The 17,672-nt window shown below is 40.6% G+C and overlaps 1 protein-coding gene across 2 annotated transcripts in view; it reads left to right on the forward strand.

Moving 5' to 3' along the window:
• Nucleotides 1-17,672, forward strand: part of ACVR2B (activin A receptor type 2B) — a 97,918-nt gene that overhangs the window by 70,925 nt on the left and 9,321 nt on the right. For both annotated transcript variants that reach the window (XM_007500378.3, XM_007500377.2), the window contains exons 2-10: nucleotides 3,930-4,137; nucleotides 4,725-4,834; nucleotides 8,572-8,720; nucleotides 9,369-9,512; nucleotides 10,753-10,896; nucleotides 11,114-11,262; nucleotides 14,756-14,870; nucleotides 16,032-16,170; nucleotides 16,407-16,537. In XM_007500378.3, the coding sequence (XP_007500440.1) occupies nucleotides 3,930-4,137; nucleotides 4,725-4,834; nucleotides 8,572-8,720; nucleotides 9,369-9,512; nucleotides 10,753-10,896; nucleotides 11,114-11,262; nucleotides 14,756-14,870; nucleotides 16,032-16,170; nucleotides 16,407-16,537 (1,289 nt within the window). The remainder of the gene's footprint in view (nucleotides 1-3,929; nucleotides 4,138-4,724; nucleotides 4,835-8,571; nucleotides 8,721-9,368; nucleotides 9,513-10,752; nucleotides 10,897-11,113; nucleotides 11,263-14,755; nucleotides 14,871-16,031; nucleotides 16,171-16,406; nucleotides 16,538-17,672) is intronic.

Below are 17,672 nucleotides of genomic sequence, written 5' to 3' on the forward strand. Positions count from 1 at the left end.
AGACATAACACTACCTCCCAAGGTAGTACATTCCATTTTGAGATAGCTCCGTTTCTTGGGAAGTTTTTTCTTATGTTAAGCCTAAATCTCCCTCTCTGGAAAGTCACCATTTTTAAAAAAGTTTTCCATTTTGATGAAATCCCATCCACATGACAGCCCTTCTGATATATGAAGGCAGGTATCAGTCCTTTAGACTTCTTTCCTCCAGGTGAAACATCTTCAACCAGTCTTAAGGTGACATGACCTCAAGATACCTCACCTTCTTGATTACCCCTTTCTGGACACTTTCCAACTTATCAATCTACTTCATAAAATGGAGTACCTAGAAGAACTGAACCCAGTACTATAAGGCAACAGTGTCAAATGCTAGCCAACAAAATACCTAGTAGAACCAGATTAAAATGTAATTAGAAACTAACAAAATAAATAAAAGTATAATACAACATAGATACTGTTAATTTATGCTTTTTAAAGTCACTTTGCAACAGATCTTTTTCTGTTTGAATTTGATACCACTGTTTTAGGGTATAGAACAACTAGGGCATGGGGTATAAAACTCTCATTCTTAGTCCTGGACACTGTTTTTCAATGAAATTTGAGACTGCTTTGGGCTTTTTAGTTACCATTGAATCGTTGCATGTACAGTTCTCTGAAATCTCCAGATCTATTTCTAGAGTTGATATTTTGAACCCCTAGTTTAGAACTATACATTAGTTACTTACATTTCATATTCAGATCCATTTATTATTCTAGCCTGTTAGAGACTTTTTGGATCTCAGCTTTGTCATTAGCTATCCCTCCTAGCATTGTAGTAACTACAAATTTGATATGCATGTCATCTGTGCTTTTTATATCATAGGTAAAAATGCTAAACATTATTGGGTCAATCAAAGATTTCTGAGGGGTTCCATTTTGATTTCTTTCCAAATTGACATCAAATTATTAATGCTTATACTTTGGGGCTGACCATTCAGTCAATTCATCCACTTAAGTATACTATCATCTACTCCATTTCCACAAGAATAGCTTGAAAGGCTTTGTAAAATGCTTTGCTAAAGTAAACTCTATAACATTAGCTTTATTTATAAATCTATAACATTAGCTTTATTTATCAGTGTAGTCATCCTCCCTTGCCCAAAAAAAGGAATTGAGGTTATACAGTCCTAACCGTTCCTTGATGAAGACATGTTGGCATTTACGATTACTGCTTCCTTTTCTAGATCTTAACTAACTGCCCCTTTAATAATAGTGTAGAGTTCTTTCAAATCAAAGTCAAATTCGCTGGCATATAGTTTTGTGGAACACACTCTTTCTTTTTTGAAAATCTAAACACTGACCTCTCTCCCTTATAGTTCTTTTCCCATTAGCCATCATGTTTCAGAGATCACTGACAGAAACTGGACAGTAACATCCAACAGTTTGCACTACCTTGTGATATGGCTCATCTAGAGCATGGCTTAGTTACTAGAGTGGGTCTAAGGAAAGAAGATGTTCTAGCCTAGACTGGACTGAGCAGAAGGGATTAATCAGAGAGGACAAAGTCCCTTAGGGAATAAGAAAGAAAGAACTGAGCCTAGGAGTTGCATTTGGAACCTGGACAGGGATCTCCCGGGAAAATGTGTCCTTAAGCTACCATAGGCCCGACTCTTAACTCTGTTGTATGTACCTGGATGCACTAGCCTGTTGATAGAGTGAATCTGAAACGGCTTACACTAGAATGGAGGAACTTCTCATATTACTTACTACCTTAACATGACACTGAAAGAGATGCTAGAGGAGATGGTCTAGGGACTGGCAGGAGAGGATTTGTCACAAGGTTTTCTGATTCTGCCTCCTAAGGATTTTTCCATGTCACCTCTTTTCTATGACCTTCCAAGTTGTTGGGGTTTTTGGTAGGGGATATCACTTTATCTAACTACATTTGTCTATGCCATCCAGAAATATAAATAACTACAATGTAAACTTGACAGGCACATGTATTAGAAAGGGGCAAACAAAATACTATGACAAACTTAAAGAGGGGAAAGTTCATTCATTACCATCTGGATTACTGGAGGAATGGCTGAGGGAAGACTTCATAGAGAAGAGAGAATTTGAATTGAGTATTAAAGAAGGGGATTTCAGACAGTAAGTGAAGATTTCTAGGGTATTCCAGGAACAGCCTGAGTGAAAACTCTGCAGTGAAGAAATACAAAGTCATTTTGTAGAAGGGATAGACAGCAAGTAATTAGTTTTGGTTAGAATGTATTGTTTGTGGAAAAGTGGTCATAGGAGCCAAGTCAGAAAAAATTAAGATGACACCAGTATGTAGAATGCTTTGAGTGCTAGACAAAGAGGTTTGAATTCAGGATCCAGTGGAGATTTTGAGGAATAATACAACCAGATCTGTGCAGAAGGTTTTTTTTTTATTGCAGCATGAAAGATGCACTGGGGACAGCCAGGTAGTAGTAGTACAGGGGATAGGGCACCAGACCTGGAGTCAGGAAAACCTGAGTTCAGTCTAGCTTCAGACACTTCCTAGCTGCATGTCCCTGAGCAAGTCACTTAACTCTGATTGCCTAGCCCTTATTGCTCTTCTGTCTTAGAATTAATTCTAAGACAGAAGATGAGTTTTTTTTTAATGCAATAGAAGAGCAGAGAACAGAGAAGGCAAGACTTTTAAGGAGTCTATTGCTTATAGTTCAAGTCAATAAGTATTTTAAAGTCTACTTTTTTAAGGCATATGATGAATATTAACAAACTGTACATAGTAAGCACTAATAAATGTTTATTGGTTGACTGCTAAAAAATGGAACAGGTCCATGATTTGAGGAGCTTGCATCCTACTGGTGATCCTGGCAGGAGCTGATGAAGAACTCTTAGTACAATGACTGTGGGAATGGGATGGCCTAGGTGAAGGTAGGAGGGAAGAGCTACATGCAAGATTTCATAACTGAATGTGAGGTTTTGACCTTCGTGAATTGGGTAAATAGTAGAATGACCGAAGGAAGAATTTTATTTGGGAGAAAAGATTCAGTTTGAAGTGCTAGCAGAATATCCAGGTGTAAATACCTTAATTACCACCTCAGCGGTTGGAGATATGAGTCAGTATCTTACAGGAGAAGTCAAGACTGGAGATAAAAATTTGAGGGTGATTGGTGTCAAGGTTACAGCTGAAGTTGTGGCAATGAGTGATGTTGCCAAAGAAGGGAATATAAAAGGAGGAGAATTAAAGGCCAAGGTCAGCACCTTGAGAAATGCCCTTTCCAAGATTTGGGAGGAGGACTAGCAGTTAGAAGGAGATAGAGGAATGATGTAATCTCCTTATTGTATTATTAGTTTTTTTTCTTTTTCTCCTCATTGCCTAACATAGCCTCTGACACATAGTAGGAACTCAATATTTGTTGATTCATTGGTTGTTTAAAGAACACAAATTAGGCGTGTTTTGTCAGAAATCAATAGAAATCGGTCTATTCGAAAGGAAGAGAGGAAATAACAGAGAGTTCTATTGCTGAAGAGAGGTCAAGAAGGATAAGAGCTGAATGAAAGTCACTGGCCTTTCAGAGACAGTGTTAAGAGGCAAGCTAGCCTGAGTTTGAAGAAATAGAAATAGAAGAAATAGAAATAATGTCTTTTTTGTGGTGCAATTGTTTTTTGCCCTAGAAATTTGACTGTAATGGAGAGGAGAGAGATGGGATAATAGGTGGATGGGAAGATCTGAGCATGCTTGTAGGTAGATGGGAACAATTCATTTGGAGGGAATGATGAAAAATGCAAAAAAAGGGGGTTTCAGGGAGGGATACAATTCAAGTCAGTTGTAGAGGAGTTAGCTGGTCTTATTCTTCTTGTATCTCTCTAGGCTTGGACCCTGGGATCAAAGGATATATAGAGCGATGACTATATCCTCATTACTCATCACCATCCCTACTTTTTGTTTGTTTTTCCTGCAGGACCAGGGCGTGGGGAAGTTGAGACACGGGAATGCATCTACTACAATGCCAACTGGGAACTGGAAAAGACAAACCAGAGTGGTCTGGAACGTTGTGAGGGAGAGAAGGACAAGCGCCTTCATTGCTATGCTTCATGGAGGAATAGCTCTGGTTCCATTGAACTTGTGAAGAAGGGCTGCTGGCTGGATGACTTCAATTGCTATGATAGGTATTGCTCCCTCACCTCTGAGATTTCTCCCCAACCCAGTCCCCACTCCTTCAGCCAGATCAAGGTCTTTGGGTCAGAAAGCCATCTCTGTTTTTGAGAGTACCTTGGTGATGTCGTAACCTCATTGGCCAATGGGACAGCCATTATATTCCAACCTATGTAGATGTGACTCGCCTGCCGTGTTTGGCAGGTCATTTGGGATCCCTTGGAAGAATCACCTTGGCTCTTCCCCACTGCTCTCCTACCAAACTACAGAAACCCTTTATTGGGAATATTTCCCTAGTCTCCTTGAAAGCTTGAAATTTGTTTTCCTTAAAATCATGAAGTATTATTTGTCAGTGTTTCCAAGTGTAATTTTGGTGCTTAGCCATCAGCAAAGTGGCTCTCAAGGGCTACTTCTCTTCCAACTGTGAAATGGAAGTAAACACTTGGGAATTAACACTCCACACGGGGCAGGCCTTCATCTTCTCAGCACCCCCCTCCAGCCCCAGGGGTCAAGGGTAAGTGCTTAGAATCTAATGGACTCCAGGAGGAAAGCCTGGATGATTTCGAAAATGTATGCAATTTCTCTGCATTCCTCATCACAGGCAGGAATGCGTAGCCACTGAAGAAAACCCCCAGGTCTACTTCTGTTGCTGTGAAGGAAACTTTTGCAATGAAAAGTTCACGCACTTACCTGAGGTCACTGGCCCTGAAGGTAAGGAAAGTTGGAGTGGCTTTGGTTTAGGGACTGAGACACTTCCTAAAGGTCTGAGCCTTCAGTGGACTGAAGTGGTGAAGCCAGCCAGGGAAGGGAAGATGGAGCCCCAGGAATAACTGAAGTTTATAGAGTGCTTTAAAGTTTGCAAGCACTTTGCATGCATGATCCTATTTTAGCTTCTCAATATCCCTGTGAAAGGGGGTAGGTGCTACAGGGGTTTTTACTCTTCCCATTTTATAGACAAGAAAACTCAGGAGTTTGGGGGGGGGGGGTTTGCCCATAGGATAGGATTTGGAACATCAGGCATTTTCACTTTAAATATTACAGTCAGTACTGTGCCGTGCCGTGCTGCCCTTCATTCCCCCTAGGTTTTGTGGTGTCTCATTATTCTACAGGACTCCTACTGCATCACTGGTCAGCTCCATCATCAATAGTGACTCTCATTCTGCACTTAATTTCTAAGCTGCTGCTGTTGTTATATGACTAAACTTGGCTTAGGGAAAATTTTATTTTGGAGTGTGTGAGGCCATTACAAGAATAGAGGATGATGCATTCTTTGCCTTCAAGAAACTGACAGTTTAATTTTCAAACAATGAAAATTTTCATATGGATTCAATTTTTTAAAAATTTTGTTGGTTTTATGAAATTGACAACATCAGCAAACACAAATGTTTCCATATTCAAAGGATAAGAAAATAGGATTGCATATGAAGTCTATTATATACAGCTTAGTTTTAAAAAAATATATATTACATTTAACAGGCTACCCCAATATTGCCCTGCTTGTCTTGTGGATCCTTTTTTCTATTTCCTTCTTTGTAGCTTTGAAAAAAAGTTTTATTTTAAAAAAACCCTTGCCTTCTTTCTTAGTAAGGGGTAGGCAGAGAAGATTAAGTCACTTGCCCAGGGTCACACAGCTAGGAAGTATTTGAGGCCACATTTGAACCCAGGACCTCTCTACTCTAGGCCTGCCTCTCAATCCACTGAGCTACTTGCTCACATCAAATTTACCTTAAAATTATTAATTGATTCTTTACACCCTTTTCTGGCATCACTGTCACTACCCCTTTCTAAAAGCCCCTTCCAAGAAAAAGTATAAAACTTAAATCCTTTCATAATAAATACCTAGTCAAATAAAAATGAATTATATGTTCAATTTCTTAAGTATCCTTTGAAATAGTAGTGCTGTCAACTGAAGTTTAGAAAATGTATTTTTAAGTGGAAATTTTTTTTTATTATTTTGGATGGTGAATATTACAAATCCACTCAGAGTTACAAATGTCAAGGAGAAAATGGAAGAGAATGCCATTATTTTTATTAGTTCCCTTTATATTCTTGATCTTTTGTTTTTCTAGATGAATTTTGTTATTTTTTCTAATTCTCTAAAATAGTTTTTTGTTGGTTTGATAGGTATGGCACTAAATAAGTAAATTAATTTAGGTAGGATTGTCATTTTTTTAATGTGATTATTTTGAAAGACTCTATTGAAGCCTCATTCCTAAGGACTCAAGAGCCTGGGCATTGATTATAGGTTCTCAACCACTATGTTAACAGAACAATACTGCCAAACTGGAGGTGCTTGAAGGGCAGCCCTCTCAATAAACTGTTGTTGAAAGACCCAGCCGACCAAACTACAGAGGTTTCCTTCCCAAGTGGACATGATAGAAGAGATTTTTAAGTCACAACTCCCTGAGATCATCTACATTGATGAAGGGAGCATCTGTATTTATGAAATCACAAATCCTTAAACTATGAGAGTATTTCTGGAGAAAGGGAAGTGTTGTTCCTCTAGTGAGACTGTGAACTATCCCAACCCCTTCCCCAAAGACAAGATCATAGAGTCATAGAAATTGTCTGGAAGAGGTCTTGAACAAAATCAAGCTTATTAACCGTATCATTTTATCAATGAAGAAATTGAAGCCCGGGATGGTTAAGTGATTTGCTCAAGATCACACGGGCAGAAAGAATTAGAGACAGGGTTTGAATTCCCTTCCTCTGCTTTTCTGACCTTTCATTGTCTCCTCCTACTTTTAGTATAACCAAATGGAGGTCTGTGCTCATGATGAATCTTAGCAAAGACTGGGTGAAAGGAAGAAAGGAGAGTTTTCCTCAACAGGAGTGAAGATAGTATGGTGACATTGGATTAGGAAGAAAGAAATTACTATATTCCATTTGGAGTTAAATATCCATTAATTCTTCTCTAGAAGTAGAATTGTATTTTTAAAATTATATTATCTGGTCATAACCCTCCAAATCTCACATAATGCCTCATATTTTGAGGAATGAGAGAGTAGAAATTAGAGGTGAAAAATTGTCATGCTCTCTTATGCCTCTGGTTTCCAAAGTATTACATGATGAGCATTTCCCTTAATGATGCCTGAGATTTATTCATAGACATAACATTCACTTCCTCAACATAAAATATAGATATTTATTTACTTTTTTTATTGGATCTCTAATTTCATTAGTATAGAGAGCTCCTGATGAGCAGCTTCCTCCCTCTATAGATATTAGAACTTTCTCTGCAATTTAAGTGTTTTCAGGAGTTCCTTGGGACTCTGAGTCATTGTGAGCAACCCAAAGCCATAGAGCCAGCCAGTAAATGTTAGGGATCTGACTTAAATCTGAATCTTTCTGGCTCTGAGCCTCCATCTCTGTCTACTCTGCTATACTTGGGTCATGGATGTTTATAATCACACATAGTAACCTTCATCTCATTCTTCTATAATGTTTTATGGTTTATAAAATAATTTCCTCCCATCAACTCTGGGAAATTGGTAGCACAAATATTCTCATTTTTTGGATTAAGAGACTGAGGCTTAGAGAATCTAACTCACCTACAATCATGACAGTCTCTGCTCAGTACTCTTCCCACTTTAACACTCATACATTCACATGCTTTGACCCCACCTTTTCCCTAGCCTTTCTTAATTCTAGTGCTTTCTCTTTTTAAATTATTTCTCATTTATTATGTATAAAGCTTTCTTTGTATATATTTGTTTGGATTTTATTTATTTGTTTATATTATAATTTATTATTTTAGATTATATTTAGATTATAATTAGATCAATTTAGATTTTTATTTATTTATTTAGATTATAAGCTTTTTGATGGCAGGAGTTGTCTTTTGCCTTTTGAGGGGATCATCTCCAGCATTTGGTAGATGCTTAATAAATGTTTATTGATTGATTGATTGATTGCCATATATCCACCTGTATCATTTAAAAATTTTTGTTTTGTTTAAAAAACTTTTACCTTTTATTTTAGAATCAACACTGGATATTAGTTCCAAGGTAGAAGAGTGGTAAGGGCTAGACAATGGGGGTTAAGTGACTTGCCCAGAGTCACACAACTAGAAAGTATTTGAGACCAGATTTGAACCCAGACCCTCCCATCTCTAGGTCTGGCTCTCAGTCCATTCTGTGTTTCATTTTTATAGGAAGAAAATATATTTATAGGACATTCCGACATAGGCATCTCTACTTATAGGCATCTGATCAATACCTGGAAATAAGCCTTTAGCCTGTATCTCCACTCTGGCTTTGGAGGTCTGGCATGTCAGATCATTCTGCAAGTCCTTTCTCAGAGGTGAGGGAGAGGGAGCGGGACATCCAGCCTTTGTTAGCATTGCTAGTCCCCAGAAAAAGCCAGCAAGATGGAAAAGGGATGATGCTGTGACTGTGAAGGGGGCAGCCGCTTCGTCTTGTGAACAAAGCCTTTTTATTTCCCCACAGTTACCTATGAGCCACCTTCGACTGTCCCTCTGCTCACAGTGCTTGCATATGCCTTGCTGCCTATCGGGGGCCTCTCTCTGGCTATCGTCATTGCATTCTGGATGTACAGGCACCGAAAGCCTCCCTACGGTCATGTGGATGTCAATGAGGTATCCAGGGGAATTGAGGAGATAGAGACCTCCAGGGGGAGAGGGGTTGCATGGGGGCCCCCAGGCATTAAAAGAGAAAACATTTAGTTTCTTCCCCTTCCAGGGAAAGGACTTTCTCAAAGATAAATGGTCCCGCTTTCCTGCACCCGTACCATTTTAATATTTGTGGACACTCATGCTTGCTCATGTAGAGGACGATGAAAAGAACTCATTCTAGTTTTTCCCTCCTAGGCCCTTTTAGCCCATTGTCAAACTCTGTGAGCCAGAGATTATTTTCACTGTTTTGTCATAAGAAAATTGAAACACTAAGTGACCTGCTTAGGTTCATATGGCAGGACATGAATGGCAGAAGAATGGAGTCAGGATATAGATTCTGCTCCTCAATTTCTTTTTTTAAACTCTTACTTTTTGTCTTAGAATCAATACTGAACATCCAATCCAAGGTAGAAGAGTGGGTACGGGCTAGGCATTTGGGGTTAAGGGACAGTTCTCCTTAATCTCTAAGCAAAGGCTTTGTTTTGTGTACCTTGGAATGGGGAAGAGTAACCGCATCAGGAACCCATGACATCCTTCCCAAGGACTTGCTATGTTGTTAACCTTGATAGTATAATTCTATAGACTCTTGAACTCTTCCCTTTGTTATCCTAGGACCCGGGTCCTCCACCCCCTTCTCCACTTGTTGGCCTGAAGCCATTGCAACTGCTGGAGATCAAGGCCCGGGGACGTTTTGGCTGTGTCTGGAAGGCTCAGCTTATGAATGACTATGTAGCAGTGAAGATTTTCCCATTACAGGTAACACATCTGGTTTTAGGTATTGCATTTCTAGACGATAGATGTGAGAAAAATAATGAAGATAGAACATAGTGGGGGAGGGAAATGGAAGAATTAGATGACTGAGGTTTGTGCCTTTAACAGAAATAGCAAAATTGGGAAAAATAACATGTATGGGGAAGAGGAAAGTGTGATGAATTCATTTTGGGGTATGTTAACTTTGGAAAGACTGATGAATTCAGTTTGGGGTCTCAAGGTTGGAAAGGTTGATGACTTCAGTTTGGGGTATATTTAGTTTGAGGGGCTGGTGCAACACCTTGATAGAAATGTCCAACAGATGATTGGTGAGAGAGGACTAGAACTCCTGGAAGCCTTTGGAAGTCAGCCACAGGGAAAATGATTAAAGCTATGAGAGTGAATGAGTCCACCAAGAAAGGGATTAGAAAGAAAGAAGAGAAGGTAGAGGGATTATTCAGCTAAGAATGTGAGAATAGGATGATAAAGCCTCAGGATGAGCTTGAGGAAGAGTAATCAGATTGCTGGGAGGAAAATGAGGAGAAGGCAAGGTTGTGGAGGCCAAGAAAGGAGAGGCTGTCCAGAAGAAGTGGTCAGTAGCGTTCATTGATGTAGGAAAATTAAGGTTGAGGAAGGGAATTTAGACTTAGAAGTTAGGAGATCCTTGTTAATCTTGGTTTCAGTGTGTGATGGGGCCAAAAGCCAGATTGCAAGTGGGCAGTGATAAAGTAGAGGCAGCCAGTCTAAATGACTAAAAGTTTAACAGTTAAAGGGAAAAGAGCTATAACTTGGGGAGATAGAGATAGCAAGGTTCAAAGAAGCCTTTTTTGGGGGGACCAGGAAACATATTTGCAGGTATTTGTGAGGGGACCCATAGAGGGAGGAATTGAAGATTCTCAGAGTCTCTGGATGAGAATGGTGGATCTACATTTCTTCCAGATAATCTCTCACAAGAGTATACTTTCTTGCTCTGGAGACAGGGAAGGATTTATCCTCCCAGCTGCTGATGCTTTTTCCCTTTTCAAATTATCTTAATTTACTCTATGTATCTTATAAGTACCTAGTTATTTACATGCCACTTGCCTTCCTTTATATTCCAAGCACCTCGCACAACAATATCTCCCTTGTAAATGATTAATGATGCTTATTGACCAACTGAAACAATTTGGAAGCTAGGATGCCTGTATCACCCCCATCAGAAGATTAGCCGCTGAGGTCTCAAAGCTGCATATTTTCTGTCCCTTAGGACAAACAGTCCTGGCAGAGTGAACGAGACATCTTCAGCACACCAGGCATGAAGCATGAAAATCTGCTCCAGTTCATCGCAGCTGAAAAAAGAGGTTCCAACCTGGAGGTGGAGCTGTGGCTCATTACAGCCTTCCATGACAAGGTGATTCTGACCTGCCTTTCCCCCTTCCCTAAGAGGACTCATAACTGCTGCTTTCCCCTGTGTCTCGGGCTTCTGTGACAAGGTGATCCTTCTGCCTCAGTCAATGTCCAATCACTACCTGCAGGACAAAGTTGCATCTGAGCTCTTCCTACGGGTTTGGTTTTCCCAGATGTATGCTACCCTTCCACGTGTCTGAACTCTATTCTACTTCTTCTAGGGTTCTCTCACAGATTACTTAAAAGGGAATATTGTTACTTGGAACGAGCTGTGTCACGTAGCAGAGACCATGTCCCGAGGTCTGTCCTATCTGCATGAGGATGTGCCCTGGTGCCGGGGAGAGGGGCACAAGCCAGCCATTGCCCACAGGTATGGAAGAAAGAAGAGAGTTAAATGGGATATGATGCTAGGATTGGGCTGAAGATTGGGGACAGGTACAGGAATTGGACAAGCTGGCCTTTTGCTGGAGTTGGAGCATAAAGGTGTATATGATAGGCATGTTTTTTGGGGAGGGAGAGGCGTGCTTAATTAGCACCCCATGATACCCCTGTGGGGTTGATTGGATTGATAGGGATGAAGTTAACAGCAGTTAAGTCTTCTCTTGTTGCTGCTGTTTCTGCAGACTTAGAAAGACACTGATCTCACCCCTCTTATTTACTCTTAATTCTTCATCCACTCCCAGTCTCTGCTCTGGCCAGTCTCCAAGTGTGGCAGCAGCTACTAGTTCCAAGCGCCCTCCCATGGCCATTTGGTTTTATATGCTATTTTAAAATAATTGATCCATGCAGATCCGAGTCTTTTTTTCCCTCTTCAGTGGGTTTCCTTTATTTAGGGTTCTGTATTCATGTTGGGGAATGGGAGAGAGGGAAGGAAGGAAGCACTATTGAGGAATTTTTCCCTGGGCTTGTTTGCTTTCTGGACTTTAAGCATAGTCTATGGCGGCAGTCGGGTAGGAGAAATAGGGAGAAATATGATGAAGAATTAGAGGATATAATTTACTACTTTCCTAAGAAAACAGCTTGTTAGCTACCTAAGCTGTAGGTGGCATACTCACCTCTTCCTAAATCTGTGTATTAAACTAAGGACTTTCTATAAATAGTCATTGCATGTATGTTATGTATGCATACATGCATGCTTACACACATTGACAGAAGTTAACATAATTTTAGCTTTGAAAGGCCTTCAGGAATCATCTAGATTATATGTTCTTAAATTTGGGGTTTTTTTTGATATCATGGACCCCCGTGGTAATCTGATGAAGCCTGGGGGGCACATCTCTGAATACAGTTTCTAAATAATTGAAGGAAATGTTAAGTTAGAGATCACTGAAAATAAAGATGTAATAGTTTACTTTTCAAATTCATGGAATTTCTGAAATCTGTGGGTTCTAGGTTAAGACCTCCTGAACTAGATCATCTTCTTCATTTTGCAGATGAAAAAATTTTTTTTTAACTTTTTAAACATTATTTTATTTCGTTATTTACAAACATTATTCATTGGAAACAATCATCATTATCTTTTCCTCCCCCCGCACCCCTCCCACCACTTCTCCCATAGCCAGCACACAATTCCACTGGGTATCACATGTGTTCTTGGTTCAACCCATTTCCCTGTTGTTGGTATTTGCATTAGAGTGTTCATTTAGAGTCTCTCCTCAGTCATTTCCTCTCAGCCCCTGTAGTCAAGCAGTTGCTTTTCATCGGTGTTTTTACTCCCATAGTTTATCCTCTGCTTGTGGATAGTGTTTTTTAGATCCCTGCAGATTGTTCAGAGACACTGCATTGTCCCTAGTGGAGGAGTCCATTACCTTCGATTGTACCACAGTGTATCAGTCTCTGTGTGCAATGTTCTCCTGGTTCTGCTCCTCTCGCTCTGCATCACTTCCTGGAGGTTGTTCCAGTCTCCATGGAATTCCTCCACTTTATTATTCCTTTTAGCACAATAGTATTCCATCACCAACATATACCATAATTTGTTCAGCCATTCCCCAATTGAAGGGCATCCCCTCATTTTCCAGTTTTTGGCCACCACAAAGAGTGCAGCTATGAATATTCTTGTACAAGTCTTTTTCCTTATTATCTCTTTGGGGTACAGACCCAGCAGTGCTATGGCCAGGTCAAAAGGTAGGCAGTCTTTTAGTGCCCTTTGGGCATAGTTCCAAATTGCCCTCCAGAATGGTTGGATCAGTTCACAACTCCACCAGCAATGAATTAGTGTCCCTACTTTGCCGCATCCCCTCCAGCATTCATTACTTTCCATAGCTGTCATGTTAGCCAGGCAGATGAAAAATTTGAACCTTGGTATGTGCTCATAATTAGAGTAAGTTAACAAAAAGACTGCCAGATGTCCTGACTCCTGGTCAGAAAGCTCTCCATCAGGGCACAAGGACCACTCAGTATTTATTACAGTGTTAGATTCTTACTCATTTAACTTGCCTGTAGACCATCCTTGCCCAGGTAAGAGTGCTGAGTTGAGTCTCTAGAATCCTGGTTCTTGAGTTTGGGCTTTATTGCTAACCAGTTGTATGAACAGTCTTTAATGATCACTAACATCACGACCTGTGACATCTTATGATTGCCTCAGCGTGAAAGAGGAGGTCCATGCCTTGGTCAGGGAGAGAAGAACCTAGAGCATCTTTGATCTTTACTCATGGAAGGAAATAAAAGGGCTCCCATCCGTGTTTTGTATATATTGTTTAGGACTTGGGAGCACTGAATGAAAGCATGTAAATGGGGAGGGGGGCAGGGGGAAAGGCAGAATAGGTGAGACTTTTGGCATTTAGAACTAATTTGTACCTCTAGCCTATAATAATACTGTAGTCAACTTACATGTACTCTTATTTTTCCTTACTAGATTTTAAAAAAAAGTTTGAATCCTCAGCCACATATTACTAGCCCTTTAGTAGATAATGTGCTTGTAAGAATTCGGTTTTCGCTGAATGTAATTTGAAGCCAAATAGACATTTTCTTCCTTTAATGACTTTTTGGGATTTTTTTTGTCTGTCAGTCAACTCACAAGCATTTATTAAGCTCTTGCTATATACCAGGCACTATACTAAAGACTTAAGATAGGAATACATGAGCAAGACAATCCCTGACCTCAAAGAATTTACATTCTAGTAAGAGGAGTCAACATATTCACAGTAAATATTAGGGTATAGGGTATATATAAGAAAAAACACTGTTTTTTTTTCTTGGGTGGGGGCACAGAAAACTGGGGGGAATGGAAAGACTTCTTGAAGAAAGTGGTATGTAGACTGAACCATGGAAATTAAAGGAGAAGTTAAGGTCTGCGAGGTGGAAGTGAAAAGAATGAACAGCCTAGGTATGGGGAACAACCTTCCACATAAAGGGAAGATGAAATGCCACATATGTGAAACAAAAAAGCCAAGTTTGGCTGTTGTGTAAAGTGTAGAGGGAAGGTCCCACGTGCTGAGGGAAGAGTTCCAAGATGAGGCAGGCATAGTTTGGAAGCTAGGGAGCCAGGAACAGGGCCAAGAAAGCAGTGAAGTCTGGCTTGGACCTCGCCACAAAATGGGAAGCTCTTGGAGAAACTCCCCAATGGGAGAAGAGAAAAGAGCAGACCTTCTAGGAGGGATATTACAGTCTGTAATGGACACAAGGATGATTGGGTTTTATAGGGCAAGGAGGCTCCAGGGTAGGTCCAAGATGAACTAGAAGTTCTTCCAGATGAGAACTAAAGATGAAAACTTGAGAACCATCTACATAGTTCAGGCCAAGCACCAATTCAGAATTCTCATGTAGCCTGGGTTCCAAAACCAAATTTTGCCATGTACAGAAAGAGAGACGCCACCTGGGGTGTTCGGTGTATAATCTTCAAAGTCTATCCTGACTTCTTTCAGGGACTTCAAGAGCAAGAATGTCTTACTGAAGAGTGACCTCACAGCTGTCCTGGCTGACTTTGGACTGGCTGTGCGGTTTGAACCAGGAAAGCCACCAGGGGACACACATGGGCAGGTGAGGAGGGAGGGAGGCCAGGGACAAGGGCCATTTGGAATGATGCTTAGATTCACAATTTAACTCTCGATGCCAGATCCAAGTTCTTTCTCTTTCTGCCAACATGCATGCCCTTGGTCTGTAAACCAATCTTAATACCGCCCTAAACCAGATATTACTGAGAAGACAATCTCCTGGATGAAAATCATGTTAATAGATTCTGAAATCAGTTATTAATAATGACTTTTGCATTATGTGAACTCTCCTGAATACTAGTTACCTGAGTAATTAAAAGCTAACCTTATAGCTTGACCCTAATAGCCTCAAACATTAATTTTTCTCTCTGTGTGTCAATACCTGGGGGCTAGATCTTGATCAAAGGGTATATTCTAGCAAACCAAGTCTGAGAAATGACTAATTCTTAGCTGTGCAACTTTCCTCTAAATGATGTTAATTTCAGAATCCCTTAAGGCTTACTTTTTGTTTAGTCCCAGGTAATTTGGCCTGACATTGCCCTAGAAAAAGAAAATTAAGAGGGAGATAGGCAGGATGATACATAGTAGGACCCAGGCCAGTAGTTCAAAGAATTAGGATGCCCCTGTCCCATTACCCATCTTCTTGTGGATCACCAGCCTATCAGCCTATCAACCAATCAATTCAGGCTCAAGCAGAGGGAGAGCAGGCAAAGAACACAGATCATTTACCTTAGTAGCCCAAGAAAAAACATAACTGAACAGATCATTTCTGCTCTTCCTTCAGCAGATAAAATTCTGTATTCCATTCTATATTCCAAAGCCTAGTAGCATTTTAGAATTCTTTTTGGTTTGGAGATTACCTTGCCATTCATTATGCTCCTCTTAATGCAAGCAATGGCCTCCATTATTTTCTTAGATCCTGAGAATAATGCTAGCTCATTCTCCTGCTGTGAATCATGGAATGTTAGGGCTAGAAGAGAATGCAAAGGTCACTGAGTCAACGTGCTCATTTTACAGAGAAGCAAAATGATTTGTTCAGCACTCCCTAGGTAGTTGAGTGGCAGAGCCTGGATTTGAACCTGGATATTCTGATTTCCTGTCCATTGTTCAGTCTGTTAGACCACTTACTTTTTATCCTCCTTAACCCGTTCCCTGTAACATATTCTCTTTTCCCCTCTCATCCCCTGCTTTTGTCTCTATAATGTAGGTTGGAACGAGGCGGTACATGGCCCCTGAGGTGCTGGAGGGAGCAATCAACTTCCAGAGAGATGCTTTCCTGAGAATTGATATGTATGCCATGGGGCTGGTTCTGTGGGAGCTGGTGTCTAGATGCACAGCTGTGGATGGTGAGTTTCTGAGGATCTGTGGGTGTGAGGGATGATCTTCATCATGCTTGGAGCTTCTGTCTGCAGGGACCGTGTCTTCTCTACTCCATGACCTAAGCCGTGTGCTTCTGGTTTTGGTTTTATGGTATATTCTACAATGACTCTGAGGACAATGCAATTAAGATGGGATTGATAGGGGCTAGAGCCCCAGCCTGGGCATGAGCCATGACCCTAATTTTGTCATCTCCTTTTTGCAGGGCCAGTGGATGAGTACATGTTACCCTTTGAGGAGGAGATTGGTCAACATCCATCGCTGGAAGACCTGCAGGAGGTGGTGGTGCATAAAAAGATGCGCCCTGCCTTCAAGGATCACTGGTTGAAGCATCCTGTATGTATTCCTTCCTCTTCCCTCTTACTCCCTGTCTTAGTCATGCTCAGAAATAGGGAGAGGGAGAGGTACCATGTTTTATGAATTCCTATGCATTAACCCAAAAGGTTCATCTTATTTCGTCATAGTGTAGGGATGAGCAGCATTGAGCTGTTTTCACCAGACAGTATAAAAACGAGTGATTCTCGGTATAAGGAAGGGTTTAGGATCTTTATTACAAAATATTTCCTTTGATTATAAAAGTTCATAGTTTTCTAAATTATCTATTCATAGCATCTAGATCTGGAAAAGACCTTAAAGATCTGTTACTCCAACCCCTCATTAACTGGTGAGGAAACAGGCCCACAGGTTAAGGGGATGTGACAGAGGACCCAGAGTAAGCAAATGTCAGGTGAGGTCAAAATCTAGACCCCTTAATCCCAAATCCAGGGTTTTTTCCCACTACATCCTACGGAGGAAGAATGAATTACAGATGAGCTTGGGGCAACTTCTCTGGGAAGCTAGTGGATTATTTCCTAAGCATTGGTCTGAATAGCTTTCTAGATCTCCTCACCTTATCGAATCCTTAGTCATGATCATGTTGATCATTTGCACTTGTATCTCAGCTCAGTTGTGTGTGTGTGTGTGTGTGTGTGTGTGTGTGTGTGTGTGTGTGTGTGTGACAGAGAGTGAGTGTCAGACAGGGAGAGAGACAGAGACAGACAGAGAGTGAGTGTGAGAGAGAGGAGAGAACCAGAGGGAGGGAGGGAGGAAGTGTATGTGTGTGTGCGTGTGTTCATGTACCTCTTCTGTGTGTTTGTCTCATTCACACACATGTACATTTCCCTCCTTACTATTCCTTTTCTCTAACAAGAGAAAAGAGAGCTCAGGGCATGATGAATAAGATGGAGAAGGCAATCGAAAACTATGCCATGTGAGAATTAGTTAAAGAAACTTGTGCTATTCAGCCTGGAAAAGAGAAGTTCGTGGGTGGGAAGGAAAGATGAGAGCTGTCTTCTAGTATTTGAAGGGTTGCCAAGGAGTAAGGGGATTTGATTTGTTCTGCTTGGCCTCAAAGGACAGAACTAGGGAGCAATAAATAGTATTGAGGACTATTCCTCAGCTTTTAGATAAATGCAAAGAAAAATTACCCAAG

This window comes from Monodelphis domestica, chromosome 7 (genome assembly GCF_027887165.1).
Source record: "Monodelphis domestica isolate mMonDom1 chromosome 7, mMonDom1.pri, whole genome shotgun sequence".
Classification (NCBI taxonomy): Eukaryota; Metazoa; Chordata; class Mammalia; order Didelphimorphia; family Didelphidae; genus Monodelphis; species Monodelphis domestica.